Below are 16,933 nucleotides of genomic sequence, written 5' to 3'. Positions count from 1 at the left end.
TAAATTTCTGATAGATCCCTGGAGGATTTTCTGAAGGAATTCTTAAAAGTATTCCTAGAGAAAATAGAGAATTCTCAGAAAATAATACTTATACAATTTCTAAAGGAATATGTACACAATTTCTTCCTGTTGGAATTCCTGAATGAAATCCTGCAGAAACAATAAAATAAATTCTGGAGGAATTCTTTGGATAACTATTAAACATTAAAAATGAAATTTACCTGGAAGAACAAGAAAACCTTCTGCATGTACTTAAAAAAAGTCTTGAAAAAACAGGCTAACGAATATATTCTGGAGTTTTTTTACAGGCATTGTTGTGACAATATTTTGGCAACATTGGAGTAACACCTGAAGCAACTTCTAGAGAAATTCAAGCAATAGTTTCTTAAAAAGATTGAAAAAATCAAAATTTATAATGGAAAACTCTAGAGGAGCTTTTGAAAGAACTTCAGAATCTTTGTGAAGAAAACCTTCAAGGAATTGCATATTTTGAAGAAACTTTTGAATTCCTGGAGAAACTCCTGGAGAAATTCCTAGAAGAATTTCTTCAGAAATATCCAGAAACAAAATTCGGAAAAATCTAAAAAAAACTTTTGTCTAAAATTTCTGGAGGAATTCCTGCAGGAATGTTTGAGGAAATACTTGAAAGTAAACAAGCATTAATCTCTCAAGAAATCGGTTCACTGACATTTGGCCGAATATAAATCAATAGAATTTAGTAGACTTTGTGACATGTTAGCTGCCTATATGGTCATCAGAAATATTTCATTCTTTTGAGGTTGAAGGATTCATCATTGTTATCGTCGTCATCAATAATATTGTGAAAGCAAAAATGTTTTCAATGAAAAAGTATTCACTGTATTCGATTCTCTATCTGGAATACAGTGCATATATTTTCATAACGAACATTCGTGTTTTGATCGAGAAAACTGCTTTCGCAATTTAAATGATGACGATGATATCAATGACGAATTCTGCAATCCTAATCATAGGCTAATATTTCTAGTTTTACCATTTAGATATTGGTTGGCACTGGAACTGCCATTTTTTTTTTATCAGAGATGTACCTTTCTATGAAACATAAACTGTACTTTCGAGTTATACTGACTCCTGAAGAAGTGCCAATAAAATTCCTATGAGAATTCCCGAAAGAATCTCTAATGAATTCCCTAGAATTTTTTTTAAAGAAATCTATGGACATGGATGCAGTTTGAAGGGATACTGGGAGGAGCCTTCAGAGAATTTTCTGCTAAAATTGTTCTACAAAATCCTGCGCAAATCTTCTTTCTGTAAACATTCTAGATATTTTTTTCATAAATGCTTGAAGAACCTCCAAAGGAATTTATAGTGGTATCCCTGTGGGTAATAAAGGGAAATTTTAAATCGAATTCTTGCGAAACTCATGAAAGGATTTCCTGAAAGAATGTCCCTTCCGTGATAATTGTGATAATTCATAATGAAAGGTTTTCCCGGAATAATTCTTAATGAGGCGCAATAATAAAGTCAAATTTTTGGGGCGTACCGGTATAGAGGGCGTTTAAATATGGAAACTTTGAGTAACCAGTTCTGATTTTAGCATAATAGCACATACTATATTTTTTCCTTCATGTTTTCGAACTCAGGCCATGATTCTGCACTAAAAATGATCATCAGCTACGCAAATATGCTGGCATATGGCAGCCTATTTATTACACCCATAAACAACTTAAAACGCTCCATATGAAATCAAAAAAAGCTCCATAAAGAATGAACAAGTGTTCCATGAAAATGTGCAATGTTATCCATAAAAAATTGAAAATGTACCATACTTTATAGAAAATGAACCGGACCAATGGAAATGGACCAATAAACAATTTTGAAATGCTCCATAATAAAATGCAAATGATCTATAAACAATAAAAATTGTACCCATAGTAAATTGAATATTGCTCTATAGAAAAATCAAACTGTTCCATAAAAAATGAAATTGCACCATAGAATATAGATGAATGCTACATAAATATAATAACACTGCACCATATAAAATATGAATTGCTCCACGAAAAATAGAAAATTCTCCATAGATAGCATATTATCATTATTTAAATTTGGCTGTGTTGCATTGCTTTACACTGCACTATTTTAGTGGTGCAGATGTTTAACATTATGAATAATTTTCAATTTTTTATGGAGCACTTCATTTATATGGGCGCCAGACAAGGGCTGAAAGTCTCTTAAATAAAGACAAATCAATCAATCAGTTTAGTTTTTGATTTTTCTATGGAGTAATATTTAATTTACTATGGGTACAACTTTAATTTTTTTATGCAGCATTTTGGTATTATTCATTGATATAAAATTGCACTTTCAATGAGGGAATTTTATGTTTTACCGGTACATTTTTTCAAAAGTATGGAACGATTTCAATTATTTTACCCATAAAATTGGATATTTTCGTGGAAAATATGTTCATTCTTTATGGAGAGCTTTTTGATTTTCTCTGGAGTACTTGCAATAACCCTTTTGCCGCTGGCGTATATGTATTGCTTCCTAAAAAACTAGACACGCTCCATAGAAGGATTCAAGAGTGAATCAAACCAGTGCGGTGTTGTACTTGGAGCTTGTCTCATTGAGACTCGCAATGCCAATGTGATGCGCACCAACATCGCGAGTCTCAAGCTCAGGCAATTTTTCATGTGCTCACAGCCAACTTTTCTCAAGCTCGCATTGAGATTTGTGCGTACAGATACTCTGTTTGCAACCTTACTGAGGTGGAGATTCAAATCCTTACACAACTTTCTGAATGAAATTTGTTCTAGCTTGGATGTCTGTTCTCTGTGATGCATCTTCAAAGCCTTCAATGAACGTCAATAACGTATCGTTTCCAGGAGCTTCATCGTCGTCGTCGATAACATATGAAACAGGATTGTGTTGCCTTTGGGTCGAAATTCCCACGCTTGACTTTCGGTATGTGAATCATCACACTCGCGCCAAATACTTTCAGGTGCCGCATATGGCCTCCTATTCAACATTATATTTAGACTTTGTGTTAGCTAGGACGTCGCCCGCTTCGTCGTACCTGAGTCAAAGTACCACGCTCCGGCTTCAACATCGCTAATTGCAAAAGTGCTGCACAATACGTTCGACTTTGGTTTCGTTTTTGGAAACTACTCCGAACACTTGGCTCCAAAATGATCAGCCTTTTCACAATAGAAGCACGTCTTCTCAGGCTTCTTCTTCACCTGCGTCTTCAACTTGTTCGAGTTTGCGTTCCGCGTGCATAACGCTTCGTCGTTATCGTCATTACCACTTTTTGGCCCTCTTTCGAACTTTCACATCCACTAGGATCTTGGCTTTCACCGTATCTAAGGTCAGGTTGGCTCCCGAGGCTTAATCACATGATCATCGGTTCGTTAAAATCTGGCAGTCCCATTGGTTTGGCAGTTCAAGCCTAACTTTACCAAACACCGTATCTAACAAAATGAACGAACGGAGAAAATCGAAGGGGAAGTTCGAGCATTTGAGCATTTCAGTAACGTGAAAAATCCGAGTATTTTTTCACAAATCATCCCCTAAGGTGAGTGATACAAGTAGTCCTTAACGAAATTCAGCGCCTCATGGAAAATCTCTTTTTTGTTTACATGTTACGGTGTTTGACAAAGTTAGGTCAAACGAATCGAGGCCAGCTTCCGAAGAAAATCAATCTTCCGCGTGACCCCGGCATCTTGAAATGCTGTCGCTAACTTCTTCCACGATTCTGCTGCATAAGTCGCGTCTTGGACAAGACTGTAGATATCATTTTCCAGGTTGAAAGAGATCGTCGCCAGCGCTCGCATCTTGACGTCATTTGCTACGACTTGGTCTTCTGCAGGTTCAACCGCACTCCAACTTCCATCCCGAATCAAAATAATCTTCTTCGCAAATGCCCAGGTCGAATATTTAGTTCTTGCGTCCTTTCCGTTTCTTCTAACCGGCATCGCTACAGATCTGATCGTTACTCTCACGCTTTCTGATTCTCTACGACTTCCGTTTCAACCACCCTGCTGTATTCCACAGCTCCAGAGCTTCCTTCATTCGGTGGCATCTTGCTTTTTTTTTTGAACTCTCCAGTAACGGTCTGGGCTCATAACCTATGACAAAGCTTGAGAAAAACGCGTGCTTCCAGATTGATTATTGGAATGGGAATGAAAATTTATAACAAATCAACGACTTGGGTATCTATGCGGTCGTCGTGAAGTTAGGGACAGTCGCGGGTTCGATTTTTGATATTCCCCTTCTGGAGAAAGAAATCAAACCGTATTTTTTTATTTTTACGAGAAGATTGATACGCCAAAAAGACCCCAAGAGTATAACTGCAACAGTCGTGATTAAAGCAAGTAGATGTCTTATTCTATCTTGGCGTGTACTCAGCTGATTAAATTCCAAAATTTGTAGCAAATTCCATAAAAAGGAGATTGTAATGCTTTGGTAGTCTATTGACAAGCTGTGTGATCAATTGTTTGCCAGTGCTGTCAAATTTCAACTAATTAGTCAAGGTTCCCCGATTTCAGCGCCCCTCACTGGTACATTTCCATGGATGAATTCTTAGAGGCATCTCTGAAAGAACCGCTTGAGCATTTCCTAAAGGAACTGCTGGAACAACTTCTGAAAGGATCCATGGGTCAACTTCTTTGAAGAAATCCCTGCTGAAATTTCTGAAGTAATTTTAGGTATATTGAAGAAGCATCTAAAGATATTTCCGAAAGCATTGCTGAAGGAATTTCAGAATGATTAAAAAAAATCTAAAGAAAATTTCAAATGTGTTCTTGAAACAATTTTTGAAAAAAAAAGGAATATTTTAAGAATCTATAGATGGATTTTCAGAAGAAATTCCAGGAGGAATACCTGAAGAAACACCTGGAAACCCCTGGTTGAATACCTAACAAAACCTCTTGAAATGTTTTTGGATGAAAAATCCTGGAAAAAATCATGAACAGTTTATTAAATGGGGCAGAGGTCCTGTAATCTAATCCCACTTCCGACGAACTCACGAAATGTGAGTTCTTCCTTCGGAAGGGAAATAAAGCGTGGGTCCCGAGATGAACTAGCCTAGGACTAAAAATCTCGTTGATACAGATAAAAAAACATTTATTAATGAATTCCTGAAGGAATCCATGAAGAAATTTCTAGAGGTTCGCTTAGAGCAAATCCTTGAAGAATTTCTGAGAAAATACGGAGAGGAATACCTTGATGAAATCTATGCGTTAATTTTTGCAGAAATTTCTGCAAGAATGCCATTCCAGCCGTTCCGTAAGAGTCGTAATAAGAATCTCAGTAAGAATATGTAGAACAATTTCCGAAGGAATCCTTGGAGGATTTTCTAAGTCTTTCTCGAGAAACCCTTGAAGCAATTTCTGGGAGAGAAATGTCTTGAAGGAATATCTAAAGGAATGTGAGGAAACCTTAGGAATTTCCTTAATAATATCTTGTAGAATTTCTAAAGTAATCCTTAAAGAAAAATCTTAAGAAAGCTTCTGAAAAATTTTTGAAGCAGTTCCAAATTTATGATTCTTAAGGACGCGTAGCCCGTCATCAGCATCATTGAAATCTTGCTCAAAATTTCAAAGTGATAAAACTCAATTACCAAAGCGAATATTTATATGAAAATGTATCATCCCATATGCTGACTCGTGGTGCGTGTGATGATACTTTTTCTGCTGTGTGGCTGCAGAATTGTCCGTTTTTGATCACTTCGAAATCGCGAGGAAAAAAATCATTGAAAACCGAAAAGTCAATGATTCCTCTGAAAATTATGTGATGCACCAAGTCACCCTTATGTATACGTGAATCATCCATGTAGTATTCTTGAGAAAGTTCTTGGAAGGTATTTAAGAATTTCTGGATGAATCTTTATGAAATAAAAATCTGAAAAATAGTTGATAAATTTGTGGAACAATCTTGCAAGGATTTCTGAAAGCAATTCTGGAAGTATTTCTGAAAGGAATCCATGCCATTTCTGAAGAACATTTCCGAGAGAATTATGGAAGATTTTTAGAAACAATCCGTGAGGGAATCTTTTAACGAATTAATTTCCGAAAAATTTTTTTTAGAAATATTTTTAGAAGAACTTCTGAAGAAATTTTTGGTAGATTGCCTAAAGAAATCTCCAGTAGTTCCTCCAAACGAATGTCTGGAGATATTTCTGTATAAATATCCAGAGGAATTTCTGAATTAATCTCTGGGAGAATTTCTCAATCCATCTCTGAAATGTTTTGTGAAAATCATGCACGAATTGGTGAAGCAATTTATGCCAGATTTGTGTGACACTTCTGGAGGAACACATGGAATATTTTCTGAAATAATCTGTAACATGATGATTTGATTTGGGAAGTTTTCTTCGGAGACCATCGTAATAAGGTTGAAAATTCTGGGTTCACTTACTTTTATTTAACACCGCAGAATTGCAACAAAAGGTGATCGAGTAGATAGCGGTACAAGCTTAAACTACTTGTAGTTCGGCACATATAACACAACCAGTAGTCACGCTGTATCAAGTGCTTTTCACGATTCTCCAAATTTCCTTAGGAACCCCTTGAGGAATTTCAGATGGGATGCCTGGAATAATTTCTGAAGCGATTCTATTATTGAATGCTACGTCACTTATGGATGATGCCTAATTGTTGTTGAAGCTTTTAATTACTTTTTAATCTCTCCAATAGCACCACAATGATACGGAGTTTAGAACAATTTGCGTTCTGTTTTTTTTTATTCCAAATCCTTCCACTCGTAAACCATCAAAGACCACAAAAAAAGTTGATAAGGCACCTCTTTGTGGACAGCCTTTCACTAATGTAGCACATATGATTTTCTAAGGTTTGCTGATATATCTCTGTTGATAAACTTCTCATCAATTGAGTCAACAATATATTCACTAAAAGTTCGTTCTATCAATGCCGTTCATTTTGAACTATGGAATGAATTATCAACAGCTCTCTCAATGTCACAGTTTTACGTTATTGTGGCATATAAACTAATAATTGTCGAAGAAGTGGAAATTTCTCAAAAATTGTACAATTGGCTGTAACTTTGAGAAAAGGGCATACTCAATTCTCAAATTTTCAGATAGTTGATCAACTACTTGTCTTAATTTGGACAGATAAAACTACATGAAGCTAGAGAGATTATTGTAAAATACGTAATTATCTGATAGCCATTAACCGCGGATTCAATTAACCGTATCCGTATCCGAGAATTGTTGTTTCCACAACTTTTAGCTTCTACTGCCAATAACAATTTTGCATACAAAGTGGCAGGCAAGAAAGACACTATTATGAACAAATTTCCATCACGAAAAGTTTCTTGACCGATCGGAAATCGGACCCGTAACCCTCAGCATGGTCTATGGGCCCTTTGATGGTCGATTAGTTCTACTTCACTGATCAATTCTACTCGAAAACACTGGATTATTCAATTACTAAATATGCAACTCACCTCTTCTCGCCAACCTCGTGTCGGAATCGGTATCGACAAACAGCTTCATGTGAAACAGTTCCCTTATGGCGGGGAAATAAAATACCAAAATTCCCTCAAATAGTACCACATCGGCCGGATAAATGGTCAGTTTTTTCTCCGGATGCAGCGCATTGCTCCGGTAGTCGTACTCATTGATTTCCACCTTCTTGCCCTGCAGAATGTCCTGCAGTGTCGTCAGCATCAGTTCCTCATTGAAAGCATCGGGATGATCAAAGTTGAACAGGCCTTTGTCGGCACGCAGCATTTCCGCAGGCGTCAACTCTCGGTAGAAACTGTCCTGACTGATTGAGACGACCTAAAAACATGTTCACAATAGGTCAGTACGTTAAAATCAAACATATTTCGTGTTTAAAATTATCTGATTTTGAGCCGTATTAAGTATTTATTTATAAACTATACACACGAGCAGAATAGCTCAGAAAGATATTAATATATAAAGGGCTGAAAATCTCGATAATAAAAATAAATAATAAAGCATTAAATTCAAACCATATTTGTATGGAAAACCAACTCAGTTACAATTATGATGACCAACACTGTATAAACAACATACGTCATCATCACTGCTCATTGACAAAAAAGCATGAGATGATCCACAACAACAATGATCCCAAATAGACGACGACATTACGTAAAGCGAACTGATAACGAATTAAATCTCCCACAATATACTCACTTGTCTCTGCGTGTGGTCCATATCGGCTTGGCCCAGCTGCTCCATGATACGCTTACACACGGTCGACTAAAAAGAAGACCCGGACATAAATATCAGCAATATGCTTCGACCAAACAACAGTATCGATTGTGCTGCCCCTCAGCTCGGTAATAATTTTGGTCGCAAAATGGGCATCCATTTTTCAAGGCCACTTTTCGTGATATACGTAGCAGCAAGCAGCACATCGAATGCACCGCTTCAGATATCCAAAATTTTTCCCGATATGGTTGAGCTCTAGACCTACCTTTCCACTGGCGGTTCCACCGGCCACACCGATCAGGAATGGAGTTTTGATGCCGTTTTCGGACCCATTGGCTCGGATACCGTTCGGTTTCACTTCGCTGGGACTATTTTGATCCATATTTTGCTATTATTTTTACTTCCGAAATAAATTTCCTCCACGTGAAGAACTATCGGATGTGTGCACCTACTTCGAACGGAGGGTGAATGAGTTGTGAGAACTGCGACACTGTCAGATGGGCCTATCTGGCGTTTGTTGGTTAATGGATGGAAGTGAGAAAACAAACGTGTATAGCAATGTCGGTTGGTGAGTGAGGAGAAAAGCTTCATGTTATATCTAAAGTTGGCGCAGCTTTCGATTATACGAGAAAGCTCTGGAATCCTCGAGCTTTTGATATAACAAATTCCTATTGGATATTTTTGCTCACGAGCCAAGTTTAACGTTTAACTAACAGTTCTCATATAACAGTAATAGACTCAATAAGAGTAAGACATGATGTAAAATGGCCCAAGATACAAAAATATTCATAAAGAAACTATCATCATAATTATTGCCGAGCATTGTCAAGATATGTTTGCATTAGCAATACTTCTCAAAGTCATAAAGTAAATCCAAAGGAAGTTGCATTTATTTTCCTATATAAAGTATCATCTATTATAATTCAGTTTTTCTTGCTTGGTTTTCTGTTGAAAAAAGGAGACGCATGGTCGTTGATTTATGTGCACCTGGTGGTGTATGAGCAATGAGCATGGAAAAGAAATCCTTTATACAGCTTTATGCAGCCCACTCTGCCCACTTTACGCCGAGGCAAGGAGGCGCCAACTATATGGAAATTGGGCAAAGGGAGGGGCTTAACCCTCAAACATCTCCTTTGGGTATCAGCTTGACGCTTTCGTATATGCGAGAAAAAATAGATTTCTACTTGTTTTGTTCCCACATACTTGTATGAAGCATCTCTTTTTTTTATTGGATTTTTTTTCTCACGCTCTGTCAAATTTAGGAATCATTGACGTATTCTACTGAGACGTTGCAACGTTCTCACACCTTTTTTTCAGATTTTCCACTACAACTCATAAATAACCTCAAATATTTTTGCATATTCGGATTCCTAGTAAAACTTGGCGTCAGGGATTTCTTTCATTTATTCCAGGAATTAATACAGATGTTTCACTCATTTTTCGTCCGAATTGTCAAAAAGATTATCTAAGAAATTTATGCATGGATTACTTTAGCAATTATTATGTGAATTTCTTTAGAAATCCTTGAGTGATTTCTTCAAAAAATCTTTGTGAGATTCCTCCAGAAAATTGTCGAAGGATTTGAAACCCATGCATGGATACCTTTACTAATTCATCCAAAAATGCTCCAGGTTCAGAAGTTCTTCCAGTGATTTCTTCAGAAAATCTCTAGGGAATTTTTCGAAGACTTTTGTGAGAAATCCTCCAGGAATTCCTCTACTGATGCCTTTAGAAAATTCTAAATTTCTTTTAGCCTTTTCTCCGAAGTTTTCTAGAGATTACCCCAAAAATTAATAAAGAAACTTTTTTAATAAAAAAAAAACCTTCCCATGATTCCTTCTGATTCTTTTTTAAAATCTTCCACGTAATGCTTCATAATTGCCTCTCATTCGTTATTTTATTAGAACATCCTCTGGAAATTCTCCTCATTTTTTTCTTGAAAAGCTTCCATGAGTTTTCGTAAAAATTCATCCACAGATTTTTTCAGGAATCCACATAAGAAAAAAATCATGAAATTCTCCACGGAATATTTTGAAAATATATCTGCAATTCGTCAAGAAAATAAATAAATTCTCCAGAAGTTTCCCTAAGAATTTTTTTAGAAAAGTTTCACACTCCTTTAGAAATTCTTAAAGAGATTCGTTCAGAAAATAATTTTAGAAATTTCTCAGGAGATTCCTCAAACAATGCTTATTAGATACCTCCATAAATTAGTCCAAGGATTCAAAGTCCTGAAAATTCTTTCATTCATTTCTTCCAAAAATATTTTATAGATCCCTTCAGATATTGCTCCATAAATTCGGTCTTAAAATCTACCAAGCCTTTCATTCAGAAACTTTTCAGGCATTTTTTTAACGGAAATTCATCCAGGAATTCTATAAGAAATTTCTCCAGATATTCTCTCTTGAATTTCTCCAAAAAAATTCACTAGTCGACAAAATTGAAACTTTTTTCACGCACTTTGACCATTTGTTCCATTTCTAATGGAATTTGGCCCGCTGAATCCGAATCTGACTTCAGAATTCCTGTAACACGTACAGTTTTTGAGAAAAATAGGGTTTTATTCACAAATTTTCATATTTTCAAAGAAAATTTATATTGACTTTCAAATTTTAAATTTTTCATCTGCTCATTATAACCAATATTCATATTCAATAGATTTTGATCCACTGAGTCTGAATCTGACCTAATAATTTTAGTAATACGTAATTTTTTTGAGAAAAATTAGGTTTTATTGGCAAATTCCATATTTTCATAGAAAATAGACTATTGTATTTATAATTTTATTTTTTTTTATCTGCCCATCTTTACCAATATTTATATTCATTAGATTTTCATATTCTGATTTGCAATCTGACCTAAGAACTTCTGTAACACGAAAAATTTGTGAGAAAATAGGGTTTTAAACACAAATTTCATATTTTCATAGCAAATAAACTACTGTCTTTACAATTTTATTTTTTTTTATCTGCTCATCTCAACCAATATTTGTATTTAATAGATTTTCATATACTGATTTGGAATCTGACCTATGAATTTCTATAACACGTAATTTTTTTTAGAAATATAGGGTTTTATTCACAAATTTCAGTTTTTCACAAAAAATAAAATATTGTTTTTATATTTTTCAATTTTCCATCTGCTCATCATAACCAATATTTTTATTCAATAGATTTTGATCCACTGATTCAGAAACTGGCCTAAGAGTTTCTGTAACACGTAAAATTTTTAAGAAAGTAGGGTATTATTCACAAAATTTCATATTTTCAGAGAAAACTTAATATTGTCTTTATAATTTCAAATTTTTCATCTGCTCAATATTCATATTCAATAGATTTTGATCCATTGAGTCAGAATCTGACCTGATAATTTTAGTAACACGTATTTTTTTTTTTTTGAGAAAAATTGGGTTTTATTCACAAATTCCATATTTTCATAGAAAATAGACTATTGTATTTATAATTTTATTATTTTATTTGCCCATGTTTTCCAATATTTATATTAAATAAATTTTCATATTATGATTTGCAATCTGACCTAAAAACTTCTGTAACACGTAAAATTTTTGAGAAAAATAGAATTTTAAATACAAAATTTCATATTTCCATATAACATAAACTACTGTCTTTATAATTTTATTTTTTTCATAGAAAATAAACTACTGTCTTTATAATTTTAATTTTTTTCTATCTACACATCTCAACCAATATTTGTTTTAATAGATTTTCATATACTGATTCGGAATCTGACCTAAGAATTTCTGTAACATGTACAATTTTTGAGAATAATAGGGTTTTATTCACAAATTTCATATTTTCATATAAAATAAAATATTGTTTTTATAATTTTCAATTTTCCACCTGCTCATCATAACCAATTTTTTTATTGAAAAGATTTTGATCTACTGATTCAGAATGTGGCCTAAGAGTTTCCGTAACAGGTAAAATTTTAGTAGGGATTATTGAAAAAAATTCATATTTTCATATGTCTTTATAAGTTTAATATTTTTATCAGCTCATCTTAACCAATATTTGTATTTACTAGATTTTTATATTCTGATTCAGAATCTGACCTAAGAATTTCTGTAACACGTAAAATTTTAGAGAAAAATGGAATTATACAAAAAAAATCATATTCTCATAGAAAATAAACTGTTGTCTTCATAATTTTCATATTTTTATCTGCGCATCTTAACCAATATTTGTATTTAATAGATTTTCATATACTGACCTAAGAATTTCTGTAACACGTACAGCTTTTAAGAAAAAAACACAAAATTTCATATTTTTAGAGAAAATAAAATACTGTCTTTAAAATTTTATCTCCTCATCTTAACCAATATTTAATAGATTTTGATCCAATGATTCGGAAACTGACCTAAGAATTTCTGTAACCCGTGATTTTTTTGAGAAAAAATAAAACCCCATTGTAGCGCAGGTTAATTAGGTTGTTACCCAGAAATGTAAGTAGATCATTTTTTTTTGTATATGCTATTGAATTAATCGAAATATATTTGCAACTTTGAAGCTGCCCAGTTTGGCAACTACCCAGACTGTGTTTTTCTTTTACTTACGCCAACAATTATTTTTCTTAAAAATTGTACGTGTTACAGAAATTCTTGGGTCAGATTTTGAATCAGTATATGTAAATCCATTAAACATAAATATTTGTTAAGATAAGCAGATAAAAAAGAATATAAAAACAATAGTTTTTCCATGAAAATATGAAATTTTGTCAATAAAATATTTTTCTCATAAATTTTACGTGTTACAGAAATTCATAGGTGAGAATACGAATAAGTGAAATAGAATCTTTTCAATATAAAATATGAATTAAGATGAGTAGATAAAAACTTTAAAATTATAAAGACAATATTTTATTTTCTTTGAAAATCTGAAATTTTGTGAATAAAACCCCATTTTTCTCAAAAACTGCACGTGTTACAGAGATTTTTAGGTTAGTTCCCAAATCGGTGGATGAAAATCTAATAAATATAAATATTGGCTAAAATGAGGAGATAAAAACTTGAAATTAAAAAGACAATAGTATATTTTCTTTAAAAATATGAAATTTTGTAAATAAAACCCCATTTTTCTCAAAAAAATTACGTTTTACAAAAATTCTTAGGTCAGATTCTGAATCAGTGAATCAAAATCTATTGAATTTAAATACTGGTTATGATGAGCAGATAAAAAAATTATAAATATTAAGACAACATTTTGTTTTCTATAAAAATATGAAATTTTGTGAATAAAACCCTATTTTTCTCAAAAACTGTACGTGTTACAGCAATTCCGAAGTCAGATTCGGAATCAGCGGGCCAAAATCCTTCGGAAATGGATCAAGTGGTCAAAGTGCGTGATCTACTGTCGACCAGTGTAGTTTTTTAGGTAGATTTCCATACGTTTCTTGTCAAATTCCACCTGGAACTATTTTGAATGTTCTACTAGGGGTTCGTTAAAAATAGCTTTGGAAATTTTCCCATGCATTCAGAATTCTTCAGAATTCTTCACAGGAATTTCTGCAGGGATTAATCTAGAATATCCACCAGGCATTCTTTTAGAAGTTCTTGCATTATTACTTTCAGTGATTCAGGCAGAAATTTCTGCAGGAGTGTAAACGAAGATCCCTTCAGGATTTCCTCCAGATATGTCTTCCCAGAAATTTATCCATCCTCATGGGATAAATTCAATAATTTCAGCGTGAATTCTTTAAAAAAAAAAAATCAAAAATATTTTCTAGGAATTTCATCAGACATTCTTTTCAAAATATTTCCTAAGTTTATTTAAGGATCTCTACACTTGTTCATCTATACGTTGCTTCGTATAATTCTACAGGAAATTTTCAGAAATTCGTTCACAGATTTTTCCAGGAATACTTTTAGAAAAAACATGAAAAATTTAATTAAAGGATTTGTCCAGGACTTTTCTTAAAACCTAGTTTTTTTTTAGGAATTCCACCAAGGGTTTTCGGGAAGTTTCTCCAGGTATTTCTCCAGGTACGTCTTTAAATTTCCAAAGGGGTTTTCTTAAGATTTCATGAAAAATGTCTTCAGGGTTTCTATCAGAAATGCAGAAATTGCTGCAATTCCTTCTGAAACTCTATTTATTTAAATATTTATAAAACCAGAGACTTTTTCAGAATTTTAGGGTTTTCTTCAGGAATCTCATCAAGGGATTTCTTCAAAAGTTTTACCATGGAGAAAACAAAAAAAAACTTTACCAATTCTTCAGGGATTTCTTCGGAAATATCAGGGTTTTATCAGGAATTCCTGAAGAAATTGCTTCAGTGATTTCTGCAGAAACTTCTTCAAGGATTTGCTTTTGGAAATTGCCCTACGGTGTCAGCAGAAACATCTCCAGATGTTTTCAGAGATCCCTGCGAATTTTGTTTAGTTATTCCTTCAGGATGTCTTCAGAAGTTTTTTTTTTCAGAAATTGCACAACAATTACTGAAAAATTCCTTGAGGAATCCTTTAATGAACTTCTTAGAAATCCTTGGAGGGTTTTCGTAAGGGATCCCTTAAAAACTCCTGGAAATACTTTCGGAATCTACTAAAAAATTCTAGGTAATGTTCTGGGGAAATTCCAGGGCAATAACTCCTGAATCATTATCTGAAGTTATACCTGGAGCAATTCCTCAATAATTGCCTAGGATTAAACGTAGGAGAATACCTGTTGAAATACTTTAAAATATCCCCTAGATTCTCAGAAAAAGTTCATGGAAAGCGTCTGGAGGAACTCTGCAAGCAATGCCAAAGAACAAATACTTTGGAAATTTCAAGAGTATTTCCTGGAAATATCAATAGAAGAACTCTAATGGAATCTTTGAAAAAATGACTGCATAAATCACAGACAAAGGTACAGGTGGAATTCTTGAAGAAATTAATTAGAATGAATTTCTGAGGATTCCCTTCAAAGAAATCCTTTGAAGAACTCATTGAGGAAACTCTGAAGGAAAAACGCCTTATACAATTTCTTAAAGGATTTGAACACAAATATCCTTACAATATCATCTAGAGAAACTTTCACACGAATCACTCGATATTTTTTGTAGGGATTTCCAAATAAATGCCAAATAAAACCCCGAAATAAATGGAGAAATACCTGAAGGAACCTCTGGACTCTGGAGAAATTCAAGCAAACATTTCTGAAAAGTTTCTGGAAAATTTTCTGTATATCAGTGGAAAATCCTAGAGAAATTTTCTTCTTTGTGGAAAAATCTCCTGAAACTACATTTTTTTTTGAAGGAATTCGTATAGAAACTCCTGGAAAAGCTTATAAAAGAATTTCTGAAGAAATATCTGAGGAAACCCAAGAGCCAGTTTCAAGATGAGTCTTTTGAAACATTTGTGGAGAAACTCCTATGGAATCTCTAAGGAAATTCCTGGCGAAACTCCAGAACGAAGACAACGGAGGTATTCTGAAGGAATACTAATAGAAATGTTTAGTCTTGCTTAAACCATTCTATGAAATCCAGCGAGAATTTTCTTTCTGTAAACTTTAAAAAATACGGATAAGTCCTGAAAGAATCCCCAAAGAAAATTTTGTTCGTAGAGAATTTTCTAGAATTATTAAAAATAACTCTTGCTTAATTCATAAAAGGAATTTCGTCAAGAATGTGTATTCCGAAAAAAAATGCATGAAATTTCTCGGAATCAGGCGCAATAGTGAAATCATTGTGAGCGTACCAGAAAAGGGCCAGTGAAATTTGGAAACTTTGAGTATTCAGCAGGTTGTATTGCAAAGATCTTTGTTTTGTTCAATAACCTTTTGACTCCAAACAAGTCATTCAGGTCAGGCATTTATTAATTTCAATTCTTACAATTTCATTAAGGTTTTCTATTTATCTTTTTACGCTGCTTCAATAACCAATTAATCCAACGCTCCGTATCACGGCCATTGGATTCTTCTTCATCTGTTTCCCCCGCATTGCCTTTATCATCAATATCATCGCAAAGATCAGTAGTTCCCAATCTGAAGTCATGGTCTAGAATATTTTCCCAAGAACCGAAAGTGCTAGGGAGAAGTGCAAATGTTTTTCGGGTTGATTTCTAATCCATGGTCACGGGCCACGCGAAATTCCCAAAAACTATAAGATTGTTGATGAAATGATTTTTTTATTCGATTAACGCCCCAGGGGTTCCAGGAGCGTTTCAAGGATTTTAGGGGTTTCTCGGGAGTTTTTTTGGAATTCTCAGGGTATTCCAACAGAACTACACTGGATAACTATATGCCAAATAGACCGCCCCCCAGCTTGGGAACCACTAAGCTTTGCAACGCCCCTTTATTGTAAGAAGCGATCTTTGAGGACTTCTAGGACTTTTGGCTTTTGAGAAATTAGCATGGCTCGTGACTCCAGATTGAGAATCATTGATTGCATAATCTGAAAGACCATTTTCACTTTGTCATCGCACTTTAGGTTCTTGAGAAGTTTGCATGGCCCGTGATGCTAGTTGGAAAATCCTGAGGTTTACAACACCAGTACATTGTAATTAGTACTACCTGATAGGCAGAATCCTAAAAATATTCACATTTCACTCTCTCCTCAAATTTTTGATTCTTGCGAAATTAGCATGGCCCGTGACCCCAGCTTGATAACCACTGAATTTTGAAACGCCGCTTTATTATGATAATTGCTTCTTCAGACGCAGAATCAGAAAACCATTTTCATTTCCTCATCCCACTTTAGATTTTTAAGAAATTGGCATGACCCGTGACTCCAGAAATCCTTTGAGCTTCACAACAC

At 34.1% G+C, this 16,933-nt stretch overlaps 1 protein-coding gene across 6 annotated transcripts in view; it reads right to left on the bottom strand.

Annotated features, from left to right (window-relative positions):
• Nucleotides 1-8,670, bottom strand: part of LOC109408405 (uridine-cytidine kinase) — a 36,462-nt gene extending 27,792 nt beyond the window's left edge. For 4 of the 6 annotated variants that reach the window (XM_019681719.3, XM_019681718.3, XM_019681715.3 and 1 more), the window contains exons 1-3: nucleotides 8,451-8,669; nucleotides 8,168-8,233; nucleotides 7,450-7,786 (exon numbers count right to left, since the gene is read on the bottom strand). In XM_019681719.3, the coding sequence (XP_019537264.3) occupies nucleotides 7,450-7,786; nucleotides 8,168-8,233; nucleotides 8,451-8,567 (520 nt within the window). In that variant the 5' untranslated portion in view covers nucleotides 8,568-8,669. Of the gene's footprint in view, nucleotides 1-7,449; nucleotides 7,787-8,167; nucleotides 8,234-8,450 lie in introns of all 6 variants that reach the window. The other 2 variants (XM_019681716.3, XM_019681717.3) reach the window with 1 other exon arrangement.
• Between the last annotated feature and the right edge of the window lie 8,263 nt (nucleotides 8,671-16,933).

Source organism: Aedes albopictus, chromosome 3, assembly GCF_035046485.1.
Source record: "Aedes albopictus strain Foshan chromosome 3, AalbF5, whole genome shotgun sequence".
In the NCBI taxonomy this organism is placed as follows: Eukaryota; Metazoa; Arthropoda; class Insecta; order Diptera; family Culicidae; genus Aedes; species Aedes albopictus.
Note: the sequence above shows the minus strand (reverse complement) of the source record. Positions and strands in the feature narration are given on the sequence as shown.